The following is an 18,382-nucleotide window of genomic DNA, read 5'->3' as shown; positions in this document are numbered from 1 at the left end:
CCTCTCTGCTTTCTGCCTCCCTCTATTCTCTAAAAAGTAAGGAAGAAGAGAGAGAGAGAAAGAGATTGGAAGGAAATAAATGTGAAAGGGAGAGAGCATCTAGACAGAGAGAGGGGAGAGACTGGAGGGAAATGAAAGAAAAGCAGGGATAAATTTGGTTTAAAGAAAGAAAGAGGGAAAGAGTGGGAGAGATGTGTGGATAGGTAAGAGAGGGTGAGGCAGAAAGAGAGAGAGAGAGGGAGGGAGATGAAACTGCTCTTTAATCAGTGAGGGGGGCTATATGGAGGCGGGCCGAGGTGCCTACTGTAATCCGATACACGCGCGCGCGCACGGCGTGCACGCACACCAAGTCAGGGGACTGAGTGAGCAGTCCTGCACGCTGCCACAAACCCGGCGGAGATCGGAGGGGAAGGAGCGCACTGCCGGAGCTGCTGGGAGAGAGAGGGAGAGAGAGACAGAAACTGAACGTTGAGGACAGAGAGAGGGAGAGGGAGAGAGTGGACACGGAAAAGCGTGTTTCAGCGAAGAAACGCTCAGTTTGCAGGAGGAGAGCGGAGAGGCTGCACGTTCGTTCTCTCCCGATCAGTTTTACGCACGCACGCACGCCGGAGCTGCCTCTTCCTGGAGATCTTGTGTCATCTTTTGCGCAAGAACGGGCCGTTACCGGGACAGTATAATAAGAAAGGAAAGTCGATGGGAAAATATTTTTGATCTTTAATCGCAGGTGTTCTTTCCCAGTGAATGCGTCACTTTCAGAGAGAGAGACAGAGACAGAGAGAGAGACAGAGAGAGAGACAGGGCAGAAGACTTTGGAATATTTCACCAAGCCGAAGGAGAAAGACGCGTGTTACTTTTTTCCAGGTTTTGTCAAACTTGACGCTCGTCGGCAGATGTTTCTGATGCTCCTTCCTGGTTTCTACCAGTGATTTCTACTCTTGTTTGAAATTTGTGATTCTGTCTGCCAACTGCGTTGACCGGGTCTATATTCCCACGCGCGTTTTGACTGACGGCGCTGCAGACTGTGCGCACCGACATGGATTTCGCGGCTTTAAAGGTGTATTTGTTGGACAAACTGCGCTGATTTCAGATCAGTTTGTGCTAATTGTGCAAACCGTTTTCCACGATAGAAGACGGAGTGTCCCGCACTGACACAGCCCGTGCGAACATTGTAGTTTAAACAGCGTGGTATTCCTGGAGAGCCCCGGCATTTGTAGAGGAGTTTGGGCACCAGAGCTGCGCTTTTTGAGAGAGATAGAAAAACCGGAGGAGAGGGGACTTTGAACTGCAGCTTCGTCTCAGATAAACAGAATAAAACCACAGAGGAGGAGGAGGTGATTTTTCTCCACACCCGAGGGGAAAAGATGGATTTACTCACATGGCTCTGTGGATGTTTACTGGCTTTTCTTTTGCCTCCAGCAGTCAAAGCAGAAGAAGGAGGTAGGTTTGACACTTTTTCTTTGGCACTTTCCCCGCCCGCTTAGATTCAAGTGAAGGGTAGGTGCTAAATGGAAATGAAACCGCTTTTTTTCAGAGGGAGAAAATTCCCACATCCACATCACAAACACAGTCTCTGATAAACCTCAGAAGTGATTGTTTCGTTTGAGAAAATCGGTGTTTTCCAGTCAAACCAAAATGCGCAATGAACATTAAAAATATTTTAGGGGGACAGCCATAACGAGTTTTGCTTTTACGGGGACTTCCCGAACCTTCTTTCCCTTCCAAGTAATGCGCTGATAAATGCAGCCGTGCGCCGGATTATTTCAGTTTTAGGACACTCAGGAGGGAGATCCCTGCTGCTGACCGACCGGCGTTAACACCAGAGGTGCAAAACAACAGTCAAATTATAATGACCGAACAAAATCAGTGATTTTTTCCTGCAAAAAGCCTTCACTCATTTTCCTGACAGACATTTGTGTTCGGGTTGATGCCTGGTGTTTCTATCCGCGGACTTTCTAACAAGTCAATTTTACAGATAAAGTAGCAGCAGCAGCAGAAACGTCTGTCGTCCCTCCCGCTGCTGCTTTCACTCTGTCCTGTAATAACAGGGATGTTGGTTCAGTACCTCTATTGATTTTTGTCGTCTTGAAAAACATCCGTACCACATGCTGTGGATTTTAATCTGCAGGTTAATCAATGACTTTTCTCAGGAGAGCGATGCGGTGATGAAAAATCACTATAATGTCCCTGTGATATTCCTATCGGAACTGTCTGTGTCAGTGATCTGTAAGGTAGTAACTCGGTAGAGTTTACAGACCTTATCGCGCCTGTTTTATCTCATGATGTGTCACTAAGGTGTAGTCTCAAACATTCACTGACTGGCAGCTACATGCGTTTACCCTGCCGTGTCTGAACGCACCGCCGGGGCCGGGTCAGCGTCTCTGACCGGGTTACTGTCTCCGCAGCACCGGCGCTGCAGACGCACCGAGGTCCGACTCTGCTCCGTCTCCAGCGACTCAGGCTGCGGAGGTCTGTCGCTCCCCGAGTCCGCGAGAGCGACCCCGGTATCAGATGCACTAACACCTATCAGCAGTATACATATACATATACACGCACCAGCTCTGATAAGAGAAACGGTGCAGGGTGAAACGGTCCGCTCACTGCACTGATCTAACGCCTTTAACGCAGGACTTTGTGCGTTTTTGTGCGCACAGGGAGGAAAGTGGAAACTCCGCTTTTATTCCTTGTCCTTCTCTGCTGCACAGAGGATTAAACAAACATTTCCGTGGTGACTGTTATGTTACAGGTGTGTACTTATGGAGAACTTGAAGCGTTTCAGCCAACGCGAGCTGAGAACCGAGTTCATTTCCAACTCTCCTCCCTGTCATGGATTTTCAGAGACTGATGCCTTAGTTTCTCACCACTGTTTCTAATGTCTATCAAGGAGAGACTGAGAGCCTGATAAAGTCATTTCTCACCTCTCCTCCTCTGCTTTCAGATACAGTTGTGTGTAAAAGAGGGGATTGAGAGAGGCTAGCTGTGGAGAAGTTGGTTGCATTCTAGGTTTTATTGATTTAGGGCTTATTCAGAAGGCCAGCCTGGGCTTTTGCAGATCTCATGACTTGGATTGAGTGGCCCCTCTGCCAAATGTTGTTTTGGAGGAACACAGAGAGCACACTGGAGCCATTCTTTACATTGCATTTCACCTTGAATGTGAGGCCATATATGTACCATGGGACAGATGGCTGAACGTGTGGGTATTTCCAAGTCAACTGAAATCTGAAAGTCAGTTCAGGCCACTGTGAGCAAACAGAAATGAACGTTTTGATTTTCACAAAAGACTGATAACTGCTGACACTTGATATAAAATCTGTAGTATTTCTGAGACTGTCCTGTCCAGACAAACGACAGCTGGTCATTTGATGAACAGTGTAAAGTGATCTATGTTTACAGTCAACACCACAGCAGGAAGTACTGAAGGAGGTTCTTACTGCACAGACAAAATTCACATAGAAACTGTGGCATTGAGGGCGGATGGACATGTGAGGATGTGGTTTCTATTCTGTCTTCATTAATCATCATTGTTTTGTTTTTTTTAACCATGACTGCAGTCTTTATTTAACCTTAACAAATACGTAGTTCCTTCAACAATGAGATCATCAGTTTCATAAAGAATAACTCAGTGGATTAATCTCTTCATTTTACTGGGGACTGAAGCTTCTCCCGTCTGTTACACTGAGAGCCACTGAAACCCCCACACACGCATGCTCAGCAGTAGGCTACACAGGACTGAAGCTTCCTCAGCAGTAAACTTTTTACAGATGCCTCTGCTCTGTTGTCTCTGGAGAGATGAGCAAGGAAAGCATAGTGAGACTAAGAAGTGTATATAGTGAGAGAGAGGAGGGAGGGATGGGAGTACAGTGGGAGGAAGTAACAGAGACAGAAACAGGCAGAGGGAAGCTGCAAGAAGAAGTGAACGAAACGGAAGAATGATTTTTAGCCTCGCTGTTTGATCCTGTTTCTTCATTCCGTTTGATCACAGCTGTGCCTGGAAGGGAGATAAACGGACATAATTGGCCACTCAAGACCAGCTGTCTGCCTCTATAGAGTCCCTACTGAAATATGCTGGTTGATGAAACAGGCTCACTGTGATGCACACTGTGAGAAGTAAGCAAGCAGCAGGATGAATTGCCCACAGGTACGCGCTAAGGACTGGTTTATGGGACTGTTTTTGAACAGCTCGAACCAATCCAATGTGAATTCAAAAGTCTGAAACAGAGGGGAGGAGGTTTCTTTCGCAGATTTTGGGGTGAAAAAGTCACTACTTACAGTATAGGTTCATTAATTCAGCAAATGATTGCATTTCATTTGTGTGTGCGTCAGTGTGACCAGTTAGGTCACTGTACTGCAGAATTTAAAGACGTCTACCACTGGGCCTTCGAGCCTTTACCCCACATCTAACATAACCAGGTGCTACCCCTGTGGGCTCGGCTTGTAGTAATTAAATGTTACATTGGACTGGGTCCTGATGCCATCAATAAAACAAACCATCCATGTCATTTGTTGACAAAAAGGGGATATATCCTGTTTTAGCTCACTTCATAATGAACTGACTCACTGCCACCAGCACAGTCTTTCTGTGTAATTACTTTACGTTAGAAAAAAAATCACTTATTAGCCTGAAATATTACAGACATTATATTCTACAAACTGTATTTGTTCATTTCACTGTAATTTTGTGTTTCCGTGGATAATTACTTGGTGCATATGGAGATTGGTTAGCATACTTAACAAAGGCTAAAAATACATCAGCGTATTATAGCAAGTCAAATAACAGTTACAAAGAGCAAGTTAATGAATGTTCAACATTAGCAGCAAAATATATTACAGCTGACTATAACAAGAAGGGGCAACTGGTGACTCTGAAATCAGCTCATCCATACATGTTTGTCTGTGCATTTCCAGTCATTTCTTATAATTTTCCATGATTGCTTTTATTCCCATTTTAGTAATTCTTTATTACTACAGCATTGTCAGATGTGTTGAATGTTTTACTGCTACTCACGGAAGGAAATTATGATGTAAAGTCTGTTTACGATGCTTTAACAACATAATCCGTGTAAAGCGCCCGGAAACAATGAAGCAATAAAAAGAGAAAGGAGGGTAAGAGAGAGAGATGGAGAGAGGGTTTGGGAGTGTAAAAGAAAGAGAGGGAAGAGCGTAAGAGGGCAACAGTGAAATAAGAGGAAACAGTGTGAGGCAGTGGCTGAGTGGAGCCACCTGCAGTAAACCAACCCTGATTTATTCCTCTCCTTTATCGAGCATGGGAAGCGTTCTGGAGATGTAAGCTGTAAGTATATTATTAATATATACTGTCATTATAATATAGACAAAAAAACAGTTTTATATTTCATGATGGCATGTTTTTTGAAACCATAAAACAAATCAGTTTTTCACAAAGAAAAAACTGTAGCCAACTCGAACTAAAGAAAAAGGTCACGCTCTCTTGTTACTGTGATGGTTTGATTCAAACTGAGTGTGCTAATCTCTGTCAGGTGACACTTTGCTGGAGACTTTCTTCAAAACTGATTTCATTTTAATTAGCTGCAGGTAGCAGGTGTTCTCCACCAGGCTTCAGGATTAAGGGTTATTCTTTTTCATCTAGTGACTCAGATGGCTGTTGTGTTTTTCTTCTCCTTTTCCTTTTTACTTGCACAGCTAAGTAATAAATAATAAACACGTACAAATCAGTCTTGCCGTTTTTCCAAAGAGAAAATTGTGAATCAAATGAGAGGATAAATCATTAGAGTAATGACAGCCTAACAACAGAGGGGCTGGTCCACTGACATCAACCTACCTAGTTTGCAGTGAGCGAATAAACATGTAGCCAATTAAACTTCTACACAGTCACAGTCTCTCTCTCTTTCTCTCTCTCTTCTGTAAAAGGGAAAGGACAATTAGTGGGTCCAGCAGGATGTTCTAATTACAGTTATCATGTCATTAGTAAACTGTTAGTATTCTAGTGTCTTCATTGGCCATTGGTAATGACTGGAGTAATTAGAGAGCATGTGTGTGTGTGTTTTTGTATTTGTATCTTTGTGAAGAAAAAAATGTCCTCAGAGAAAAAGGGGAGATCATGAAAATCCTTCAAATGAGGCGATTTTCCTGTCCTCGCTTCTTTAAAAGCCTGTGTGTGTGTTAGCTTGTGTAGCTTTCTGTGCACTCGGTAGTCCCTCCAGAGTTGTGCCGTGCGAGGCCACAGGTTGTTTTCCTTTCTCTCCCTCTCTCTCCCTTCACGCTGAATCATCCTGTTGTTTTCCTCTTTTCATGGCACTTCACCTCTCCTTTAATAACGGGCTCCGTCTCTTTCTCCACACCCCGCTGTGTCGGTGTTTTCCCTCGCTCCGATTAAGAAACCTCACCTTCTTCTTGCCCCCACTTCGCAACTGTGGGAAATCTCTTTTACTGTTTCACTCATTCATTGTTTTGTTTTACTTTCTGCCCATTCCCTCTGCCTCTGTCAGTCTATGTGTTTTTTCTCTGCCTGAAAGAAACAAAGCTCAATAGTGGAAATCCATTCACATGGCTCGTCACAGTGAATCCATTCATACACATCCTAAAAGGCTGATGTATGGCATTAAATACTGTGGGCTGCTTTTACTATTTTTTACCTAAACGACTATATCAGATTTAGGGTTCACTGATTAAGACAAACTCCAGATGATGAGTTTTTCCGGGTGCTGTACCTCTTTATTTACAAAGAGGAGATTGACTGAAGATACACGCTCTTCTCCTGTTCACTGAGAAATAACAGGAACAAGCAAAGTTGTAAACTACATACAAAAAACCTTCAGGTGGTGTCATCTGATTTATCCTTGGGTTTATTACAGCACTTGACCCGATGTTTGGTGGTACGGTTAAAGGTAAACGCGAATAGGAATGCATAAACACAACGTCAGCTGAAGTTAATGGGATCAGACAGTAACATGGGGCCCGTCTGCTCTGCAGGGCATCAAAAACAGATAGTAAAGCAGCGGCCTTTCAAGGCTCCTGGGATTATAGTTGATAGCGTGAGACTGTCGACAGAATCAGCCGTTCCAGCGTGTGCCACAAAAACGACACATTCACGTTCATGTGAGACGCAGCAGAAGAAGAAGTCAGGTAGAGCTGTTATCAAGCAATAAAGTCTGTGTAGAGAGGAGGTTGTCATTCTAGCGGGCACGGACAAACCAGGTATGTTGTGTAATTTAGAGGACTAAAACACCCACGACTGCAATGATTTGTCCTAAAACTCAGTCATTTCTTACTATTTCTACTTCTTTCATTTACACTCACGTACTGCTCTGCCTCAGTTGACTTTTCAGTTTCTTCATTGCTACTCTCTCTGTCAGTGAAAATCTTCCTCTCTATCTTCCTGTCCACTGTCCTTATTATCTCTCTCTTCTCTCCAAATCTCTATAGATCAGGTAGAGTCTTTGCTCTCGAGTTGAGAGGCTTGTTCTCATGTCAGTTCTCTTTCTGTATCACACACTCATCCTTCTCTTTTATGAGTCCTTGTCTCTCCTCTCTCAATTTTCCCATCATTCCTTTTGTTTCTCAGCTCCTTTGTAGTCCTCCACCATCCCACCATCCCTTTCTTTACTTTACACACAAACACACACACACACACACACTGTTCTCTCTGTAGTTTTCCACTGTGTCTTAATGCAGGGCACCTGGAGAGAAGCACAACCCCACCTGTTTGTGTGTGTGTGTGTGTGTGTGTGTGTGTTCGAGTTGTATTTTCTGTCCGGTGAGCTTTTCAGAGCTGCTGACTTTCTCTTTTCAGATGATGAGAGACAGATGTTTTGGCATTACTCCCTCTTCTTTCGTCCTGCTCTGCCTCCTTCTCCCTTTCTTTCTTTCTCTCCCCTCTCTCTGTCCATTTCTGAGGTTTCCCAGGTTTCGATGACTAAAAGCTCCTTGGTTTTGATCCAAAGAAGACATTTCAGCCTGTTATTTTCAGTGTTTCTCATATTCCCAGAGTCACACAAAAGCTTTTTACTCCAAATGTATCTGTATATCTACAGTTTAAGGTAACAGTTCCTGAGGTATTCTGTGAGTGCTTTGTGACACTGGAGCTGAGCCATCCTACTGAAAACATATTGTAAACACCAAAAATGCATAGAAATCAATGGTAAAATTAGCATTTTTCCCCTCAGGCTTTGATGCAGATTTTCATTGTCTATTGATTGTTGAATTCAGGGACCTGTTTCCAACAAGGTCAAAATAATGAAAGTGTGAGACTCACTGCATTGTTTTGAGTATTGGGGCCAGTTCTGGTGGATAATAAGTTGCTCTGCCAAATAATGGCCTCCCTCCTAACAAGCTCTCCGGTTAGCTGGGTGAGACGCACTTTCTTACTTTCATACACAGACACTAAACCACTAATGCTTTCATTATGGGCTCTCGCCAATTGAAATTATGGTCCAACACATTAGCAAAGTTGTCGTGGAGCAGCAAATCGATTGAGATTGAGAAAAGTGTCTCTTTAGGGTCAAATCAGACTGCCTACCCAGAAGGAAAATGAATCTGTAAGAGGACTTAGAAACAAGGTCAGAGAATTTGCATTTGGGGCTAACAAACAAGGATCTAGTTCAGTTTTGCAAAGCAGCTCCATGTGGAAGTGTGTGTGTTTTTCTGCATGTTTGTGAATTGTTTGTGTGTTCCTCTGTGTGCATGCTGCTGTGCACTGCATTTCTGTACAAGTTTTTATTACATTGCTGCACTGATGCATTTGTGTGTGTTTGTGTTGAGGTATGTGTGTGCGTGTGGGGAAAAGTTGCTGAATAGGTGTTATAAGGATGCAATACTAAACGTGGCAGAGAGCCATAAATAATGTAGTGACCTGTCTCATATCCCTGCTTGACTGCTTAGCACCATTTACTGCTGCTTATCCTGTGTGTATATGTGTGTGTGTGTGGTCTAAATTCATTGATGTCTAAGCCGGAGGGGGATAAGCGACGTTCAGTGGTTTGTGTTTGTGTATTTGTTGTGAATTTGTGGTCTAAATACAACCTCTCCCTGAAGATCACACATGTGGATGTGGTTGAGAGAAAAGCTGTCTTGTGTGCAGTCTGGGGTCAAGAGGAGGGAAGTGTTTGCGTCTTCTGTGAGTGACAGACAAACACAGACAGAGAAAACGGTGATGTTTTGATGTGGTACTTTCGTTTCAACTTGTGCTGAGGTCGTCTTATAAAAGTACCACCACCACCTCACCACAGAGGATTTAAGCAGAATCAGTGGTGGACTGTAACCAAGGACATTTGCTGTAGCCTGCTGAAGTATTGTACTTTTTCTCTATCTTCATCTGTCAAGCTCTTTCAGATTTAGATTTTACCCACAAAACATGTGATGAGTTCATAAAATACATGCTCCAAAGTAGGTAATATTAGCTTCACAAACATGAAATTACTATGTAAACGTTAATGCATCTGTTAAAAAAATCCAATGATATCTAATAATAGAACATTGAGACCCCTCTCATGCTGTTGTGTAATGACCTTTTTATTTTTACATTATAGTATTTCTGCTTTTACTTATGTGGACTGTTACCTTCCTGCAGCTGCTTAACAGGACTGGCTATCATGCTACAAAACTAAAAAAAAATGATTCCAGTTAACCACAACTTTCTTTTGTAGCTTCAGCCATCATTTTTATGGGTTGTTACAACATTTGTGCTCACAGAGGATTTGCTGAGACCTGGGTTCAGTGCAACATTGCTAAAAAGAAGTCCAGTGGAGTAAATTATCCTTAAATAAAGGCTGAATGCAACTGAAATGCTTTTTTTCTCTCCTCCTTCTTCCTCTTCTCTCATCCCTGCAATCATCTTTTTATGCCTTTTATGCCCTCCTTCTCACTTTTACCTGTTTGATAATTCTTGACATGGATTCAGGCTTTTTCCCAACTCAGCATCTCCTCTGTTCTGACCCCCCCCCCCCCCCCAAATACACACATACACAGACACTGCACTTTGTTCCCAGCATGCAGGTCAGGATGCTGGAGTGTGGAATACAAATCAGCATTGGTATAGATTCACTCCTGAGGGTTGCATTTATACAGTTTCTTGGTTTTAGACGTTAGCTGTCTCTCCCTAAAGAAAAATGTGTCCCTCCTCCTGTGTATCACTTTATCACTGTTACACTGACGGATGAGCTTCAGGTCTGCATTATTTTTTTATCTATATGTGCATATGCATGCATCAAATTCTAGAGGTCTGATCTTCTAGCATGAGGTGACCTCAAGTTGTGTCACCTTCTGTCCTGACTGGTGGTGTGGTAATCTGTGTGTGTGTGCATGTCCACAGATTAATAGATCCTCAAAGTGGAGCAGACACAATACTTCATGCACACACACAGCATCTGCCTCTCTATCACACCAGCCTTATTCATCAGACACTCGGAGGTGCTGCCTTTATCGGCTGCAAGCCAGAGGTGAGAGAAGAGGAGGAGGTGGAGGAGAAGACGGCAGTCTGAAAACATAAGAAAAATGGAAGAAAAGAGAGCGCTACCTACAGAGACTAATACTTCATCAACAGAAAATCTGAGAATGGAGTAGATAAATGTACAAAGATCTCTCACTAAATCTCAACAAAAGTAAACATTAGCTCTGCGAGTCTCATGCAGGGACTGAATGAAAACATGTTTTCACTCTTGCATTTTAAAACCTACCCCAACTATGCATTATGAGTGCCAAGCAATAAGTTATTAATCAGTTGGATTTATCGAACAAACTTGGATTTTTTCCCCCTCTTGCTCTGCCCCCCTCTGCATATCCCAGATTTTTCGTTAGATACAGTTAGCTAAGTGCTGTGCTAAAAGTGGTGTTTGGCTGATGCTGCTGTGAGATTCCAGAGTGGTTAAACACTAATCCAGGTGGTGCTGAGATGAAATGCGTCTGGCCGGGTTACACGGGCCTTGTAACTCTATTCCTGTATTACTGTATGTCACCAAGGAGATTGGAAACTGATAGGAGGAGATAGACAGGACTAGTTTGGCTCCCAGCATGAGGGAGAGACAGACAGAGATAGAGAGATAGGGAGAGATACAGGGGGATGATCGCTAATTGTTTGCAGACAGTGTGAGGTAGACACCAGGTTTAGCTGCCAAAGTGTCAATCACATTGTGTGCTGAGTGCTGAGATCTGACCTCCACTTTCATCTCCTCTTGCTGGTTCTTGAGTGTATGAGTGTGTATCCATCAGTGCATGCGTGTGCGTACTTGCAGCCATGACCAAAAAGAGGTGAGATTTTCAACATGCATGTTTGTTTGACCTTCTCTTTGAATGTGTTTTGAAGATGGTGCCTGATAAAGTGTTTATGCTGCGCGTGTGTGTGTGTGTTAATGTTTGTGTAACTCCTCTCAGAGTAGGTTTACACGAGCCAGTCTATTAATAGCATTAAAACATGTTGTATTCTGCTGAGTAGTTTGACTTGGCTATGTCACCCCACTCAGCACAGCGGCAATAAATAATAAATACAGTTTTTCTGTCAGGTAGGTTTCGTTGAGCCTCAACTGAATCGGGAATACAGACTGCGAGGGGTTGATTGTGAGTTCGTTTTCTTGTTCTCTAAACAGGAAATTGTTTTAGGGGGTTGCTCACCAGCCAAATATTTCCCAGCAAGCAGCAGACAATCACAGATGCGGTTTTCATTAGACTAACCTAGTCCACCATTGGCATCATTTTGCCTAAAATATTTGTTTCTGCTTTGTGCAAAAATACTGAAGTAGTAGGATGAAGTAGTTCTTCCAGAAATAATAGTCTACCTAACAAACTCTTAAGATATGGACTTTTCTAAATCAAAACTTACTGTATTAATCTATATTAGATTGGTGGAGAGGTATTTTGGGGATGTTAAATAAGCAAACTAAAAGCAGGTCTTGAGTCTCCTCTGGCAGATTGAGGTTCAGATTGTGCCTTTATATTGAAAGTGCTTGGCCTTAACAAAGATTGCTCTCATCACAAAATCCACTACGATGGTTTAAGTTAAGTTTTTCGGCTCTTAAACAATGAAGGAGTTCAGCTCATGAGATGAGTCTGCGTAGTCAATCAAACAGGCCAGTCAGAGTGGTGCACAATAGATGCCATAGATGTAATACAGTAGAGTTGTGTGTGTTATGCCGCTGGGTGTCACAGATATATATGGGTTACCCATCTATGTCAGGCTGCATTTGCAGCAGTGAATGAGCAGCATTGTTTAGGACATGACACAGACGTATGACTGCTGACAAGTGGATCCGCTTGGTGACAGTAACTGTGGCATCTGGACGGCTGTGTGTGTGTGTGTGTGTTAGAATGGAGTCTTTGTACATCATGATTCTACATTGACCTTTGACTCCACATGCACAGAGGCAGACACACACACACACACACACACACACACACACACACACACTTCTTTGTTTCTCGTATCCTGTCTCTGCAAACACAACTTGTAGCTGCACTTTATCTGTTTTGCCCTCTTCCCCAGAGTCAAATCATACATAATGAACAAATATGTATCAAATAAATTTGAATGCTCATACAGTGAACTCATCCTACTGGTCAGTCTTGATAAGCAAACAACATTGACCCTGGTGGTCCCCTAGACTTACATCTCCTGCTGAGGGAAGTTATTATAGTTCTGTATTGTTATTGGAAGCTTATCTCCACATATCTAATTTTATTCTGCAGCAAAGTTTTTTCTTTGAACGGTCATTTCTTTCCCTTTCCCCCTATAGTTCCTTTAACCTCTGCCCTCTGATTTCCCCATCTTCTCCTGTCTAAGCTGTTTTTTTTTTTTTTTTTTTTTTTTTTATCACAGCTAGAAACACTTATCAAGATTTCCATACATTAAACACAGAGATGTGGTGGACCAAAGCCAAGGAAAACAAACTACATGTGTCTACATCCACTTGACTTTTATAAACTTGATGTATATATATAAGACGATTTCACCTCCTAACACTGCCTTCCCACATCTCTCTCTCCTCATTCAGCGACTGAGTCATGCGGTGGCTACTTAGATGCCAGTGATGCCGGATACATCACCACACCTGGCTACCCGCTTGAGTACCCGCCTCACCAGAACTGCCGCTGGGTCATCACAGCCCCTGAGCCTTCGCAACGCATCGTCCTCAACTTCAACCCGCACTTTGAGATCGAGAAACTGGACTGCAGGTGAGGACAGGACATGTGGATGTATGAATGGATAGATGAAGGCGTGTGAAGATTTAAAGTTGCTTGAGAGGTTATATTGCAACTACAGAAAGAGGAGACTTCTCTTTCTCTCTCGAGTATCTGTTTCCACTAACATGTCTCTGTGTGAGAGTTGTTGGGTGTATTCGGTGAACTTCAGCCCACTCTCCTCCTGTTTCTCTGGCTTTAGCTATCCCATAATAATCACACTGGGACCTCCCTTGGTCCCTTGTCTCTAATTATCAAAGTCTAATTACAACACATTCACTGTTCCAGGATGGTTTTCACACTTCGAAAGAATTAACACAGATTAGAGGATTTGGTGTCCAGCATTGTTTTTGTCTGTTTGGCTTTTGTTGCATGGTGGGACGGGAAGAAAGGCAGGCAGTCGGACAGCATGAAGTAAAAAATACAGCAAGCAGAGATGAAGGCAGATAGAAAAACAAAGAGGCATGCTGGGAAATGATGGAAAACGCTGGCAGAGGCTGGTGAAGATGCAAACAGATTAAAGGTTACACTGGGAATGATAGCGAGGCAGACAGAAAGTTTAAAATAACATAAATCTTAATATTAGTAAAATAAATTTTTACAGCACTATTGAAAACAAGATTACATGATGCTTTAAACCAGAATATGAAGGAATATCAAAATATAACAAGATGGATAGGGAAAACAGAATTAGAGGAAGCACTGAGCAAGAAAAAAATCAAAACACATAATCAAATCATATTCAGGTAATTTAAGTTAAGCAGTTTATCTCTCAGGATTTTATGGCCCAGCATGTGCAGTGGTTTCTGGCCCGGCGTAAATACCATAAAAAGACAAGGAAAAAAAAACTCCCCTATAAACACAGGCCCAGAGGCTTTGGGTGCATATTCTACAAGCACTGCAGAGGAAAACATTTCATTTTAAAAGCATATAGAACGATGCTGAGATGGGGGAGCTACGAGGTATAAGCAAAAGTAACAGACACAAAATGCATAAACCTAGTTTTTCTAAAACAATAACTCATGAAGTCTTCTGCCATGTACCTGTAAATGAAACTACTGCCCTTCCCTTACTCTGTTGTGTGAATCCATCCTTCGCATAAGAGCTTCCTCTCAGAAATCTAATGGGCACTGTGAGTGTATGGGGCTACAGATACAAACACACTGGCACAGGCAAAGGGGCAGACAAACAGAGATACACACACACACACACACACAAGCACACACTTACACTTTTCCCCCTCTCTCCCCGTATGTCTGTTCCGGTGCTTTCCCATCCAGTTATTAACATTTCAGCCATATCAATTATAGATAGGTGAATTTCCCCACTCAGATGTACCAAAATCATTCAGACATTTCTTTGTTGGAATTGAAGCATCAATATTTCACCGGCTGGCTGTTTGTTGAAAGGTTGAAAAGGACCTCTGTGCTTTGCTCTGTTTTCCTTTACTTTTGCACGGTGTTGTGGAAATGAAAAACATATTTCTCTGTCTGTCTGCCTGTCCTCGTCATTTGTTCTTATCCTCGGATCATTTTGATGCATGAGACGCTCTCTCTCTTCCTGCCTGCACTTCTTTCCTATTTGTCTTTGAATATTTTACATCCATTTCAAGTCCAGTAGCTTCCCACGGGGCAGAGAATCAAGCTGAACCTCTAGAAACAACAGCCTGTTATTTATTAATTACACACATACAGTATGTGTGTATTTGTGGTTGTTCCATACTGTAAGATTTATGGTCCGTGTCTGAACATTTTTCTTCCAGTAATGACAAGTTACTTTTTTCCAACAGTGATTTTCCAAGCCATGCCTGTGTGAGTGAGAGATTTGCAGTGTTGGTGGTAACATCTCCAGCTTAATAGGCTGTTATTTACAAGTGTCCTACAGCGCAGAGCTATTTAGGTCTACAGGCGCCCAACACCCGGAGTGTGTGAGTGTGTGTGTGTGTGCAGGAGTAGGCTGAAATTGAGCTGTTAGGTTCAGAGGGCAAAGAGGCCAAGGAGACGAAGCTGAGGGTGTGTGTGTGTGTGTGTGTGTGTGTGTGTCTGTGGGGGGCAGACATACGTGGTCACCCAGTGATTGTCAGCAACAACCCTGACGCACACACACACATACCACCGTCTCCGTCTCCATCTCTGGGCATCAAATAGTGATCTTTCTGATACACACTAAAAGCTGCTTGTTAATCTCCAGTTTGTGCAGAGTGAGAATACACACAGACACACACACACACAGAAGAAGTAATATGGTTCCTCTCTTTCTGTTTTTATCGCACAAAAAACTCATGATACAGTCGCATCTGTCTCTCACAAAAACACACATCAGCACATATACACTCGCACAAACAGTACGGCTATGAATCGCCAATGCCCTGGTCAGACAAGGCATGTTTTATTAGGTCACTATGTTGGAGCAGTCCAATCTATTATGGCCCTGATTGCAATTTAAGATGGTAATCTGTAATCTATAATGCATCACATTTTGTCAAGCACTCCTCTGGCTCTGCAGGCAAAATCGATGGCGAGGTGGTCAAAGAGAGAGAGATGTTTTCATTAAGATTCATATACAGTAGCTGTTTAAGTGCAGGGAGATGGCAGCAGGGAGCGAGAGAGACGAACATCGAGATCGATAAACCAAAAAAAAGCTTGTGCCCCTGCTAAAATGAATATTGCCATGGCCAATCATTACTCACCATGACTTCCTCATTTCCGATCACATGGCAGGCAACACAGTTCCACATCAGTCCATCACTGGTGATAGGTTTCAGTCACCACCCAGCAGCAGCTCTGGTTTTTGAGAGTATTTAGCCGGATGTTTGGTGTCACATTTAGTCAACGCCTAAGCCTCCAACTACAATTTAGATTCCAATTTCTACAGTAACGTTGGAAGATGTGAGCTCAGTTTAGCTTAGTGGGACTGCTGAAACTTCATATGAGCCAAAGTTTGCAGAGTGTTTTTCCACAGAACGAGGGCTGTAAATTTGTTCCCCGTTGTCCCAGGCCTCAAGGCTGGTGTGCAGAGACGAACTTATCTTGTCTTGTATCTTTTAAGACTGATTTGAAAAATCCCAAACCCATCCTTTAAAAGAACTGTTGCTCTTTCACTTAGAGTTAGATGAGGCGACTGGCGCTGCTGACAGGAGACAGTTTGCAGTACTGGGAGCAGGCCACCTCACAGCCAAGACACAGCCTGATACATAACTTGCAATACAACTCTTTTTGTAGTGTTGATTCAGTTTTGCAGTGTTTCCACTTATTAGCCAGTGTTTATGCGATGCTAAGCTAACAATTAAGTGAGTATGAGGTTGTACACAGACTTTTCTAAAAATGCCAAACTATTGCTTACTTATTTGTATAGTATATTATACAAATATTATGACATTTGTAGTGTATTTGTATTCACAGAGTAGATGTGAAGTGACTGATGCACATTCTGACAGGAGGTGATATTAAATTCTCCGTGTGGCAGCGTCTAGTTAAGGTCAAAGATCTGCTACAACATAGTTTTTTAAAGCAGATGTTGCCTTTTGAGGCAGTGGTTAGTTGTCTTCTTCACATTTTCCTCTTAGCTCACTGCCCTGCTCTGTCTCTGAAAGCAAAATCTCTATTTGGAGTGTCTGGAAAGAGCGTGTGTTTGTGTGTGCGCGCACATGAACACGCAAACACACACACACACAAACACACACACACGGCTGCTTAGGGAAAAGTGCAGCGTCAGGGTCCATTGAGGGCAGGCTCAAATCATCCTGACAGCTACCTCCTCTCTCTATCCTCTCCTCTTTCCTCCTGGCTCTCTCCCTCTCCTCACCCTCTCTCCCCTTCATTCATCTCACCCTTCCTCACCCCTCCCGCCCCCTCACTGCTGCCCAATGGGTCCCATCTATCCTCTTTCATCTGCTCTTGTGCCTTCCTCCGTCCCGCCCTCTGCTCCCTCCTCCTCTCCCCATTCGCCTCTTTCTTCATCACCTCTCCTCCTCCTCTGACCTCCTCTTATTCAATCTCCTGTCTCATTTCTCTTCTTCTTTCCTTCCCTTGCCTCCTTCTCCCTCTCTCACCCTTCTCCTTCTGCAGTGTGCCAGTCTTTTGTGGGCCAAATCATTATTCAGCATTGCATATGAGAAATCAGAGGCAGCTAGCCAAATGCCACGCTCTCCTCCTTTTTCCTCTCTCCCTCTTATTTTCTCACCTCCCTCTCCTTCCCCCTCTCTCCCTCTTTCAAAATGCATCTATTCCTCTCTCTTTACCATTTATAGACTTTTTCTCAGCCTCTATCCATCTTCATCCTCCTTTATCCCCCAGTCTGTGTCTATCCATCACTTAAATCCCTTTTCTATATGTCTATCACCTTTTCTCATCCTCTCTTCACTCTCCACCCACCTCCACTCCCTCCTTCACCTCAGCACACACCCGAGTCAGACGCTGTCTGCAATGGCGTAATATGAGAAACTCACACATGCAGACAAGCACACACTCACGTCCAGCATGAGGGGCGAACATAAGCTTACAGTAGAAGTGCACACACAGAGGTGCCAGTACTTTAAAATAAAATAAACTCATGCACAGTGTAAGCACAATAAGTAGCAGGCACATAGGCAGCAGTGGTTTACACAATAAGTGTGGAGTAAAGCAGTGAGTTAAGAAGTGATTTATATGACAGAGAGGCTGCAGTCAACGATAATGGTTTCACTAATGATTTAGACCTTGTCTTTGTACTCTGCCTCAATCAATCATTTAACTTTGTGCTGGGTCTGTTTTCTCTTCTCTGCTCTTCTCTTCCCTCCTCTTCTCTTCTCAGTGTTGATGAATATGAATATTTGTTAACACACGCACACACACTGTTCCTGGAAACTAGATTACAGTGGAAGATAAGGTGTATTTGATCACATGAACACACCTGACTAGCAGGTAAAAGTCCTAGGGACATGACCGAAGAGAAGACCAGTAGGGAGAGTGATGTGATGTGACACTGGCCTCAGGGCAGAGGAAGATGGAGGTAGAGATGGAGAGACTATATGACAGAGAGAGGAACAGCGTGTGGAGTGACAGCGGATGTTCACTTACCAGCTGTGGGCATTTAGCAGCTGCCTGCATGTTTGAATTAACATCACAGTGACTCTACCAGCAGGAACATCATGCGTCCAGACAAGCATCCCCCAGTGCTATTAGAAAGCCACAGAGAGAGAGAGAGAGAGAGAGAGAGAGAGAGAGAGAGGTTTATTTACCTGCTTCTGATGAATCAAAATTTC

The 18,382-nt window shown here is 43.2% G+C and overlaps 1 protein-coding gene across 3 annotated transcripts in view; it reads left to right on the top strand.

Annotated features, from left to right (window-relative positions):
• The first annotated feature begins 345 nt into the window (after positions 1 to 345).
• LOC108887110 (neuropilin-2) overlaps positions 346 to 18,382 on the top strand; it is an 83,829-nt gene continuing 65,792 nt past the window's right edge. The window contains exons 1-2 of one of the 3 annotated variants that reach the window (XM_018682298.2): positions 346 to 1,437; positions 12,954 to 13,134. In XM_018682298.2, the coding sequence (XP_018537814.1) occupies positions 1,362 to 1,437; positions 12,954 to 13,134 (257 nt within the window). In that variant the 5' untranslated portion in view covers positions 346 to 1,361. The remainder of the gene's footprint in view (positions 1,438 to 12,953; positions 13,135 to 18,382) is intronic. The other 2 variants (XM_018682299.2, XM_018682297.2) reach the window with 2 other exon arrangements.

The sequence above is a fragment of the Lates calcarifer genome, linkage group LG1, assembly GCF_001640805.2.
Source record: "Lates calcarifer isolate ASB-BC8 linkage group LG1, TLL_Latcal_v3, whole genome shotgun sequence".
NCBI lineage: Eukaryota > Metazoa > Chordata > Actinopteri > Centropomidae > Lates > Lates calcarifer.
The sequence above is the reverse complement of the archived record's forward strand: the minus strand, read 5'-3'. Positions and strand labels throughout refer to the sequence as shown.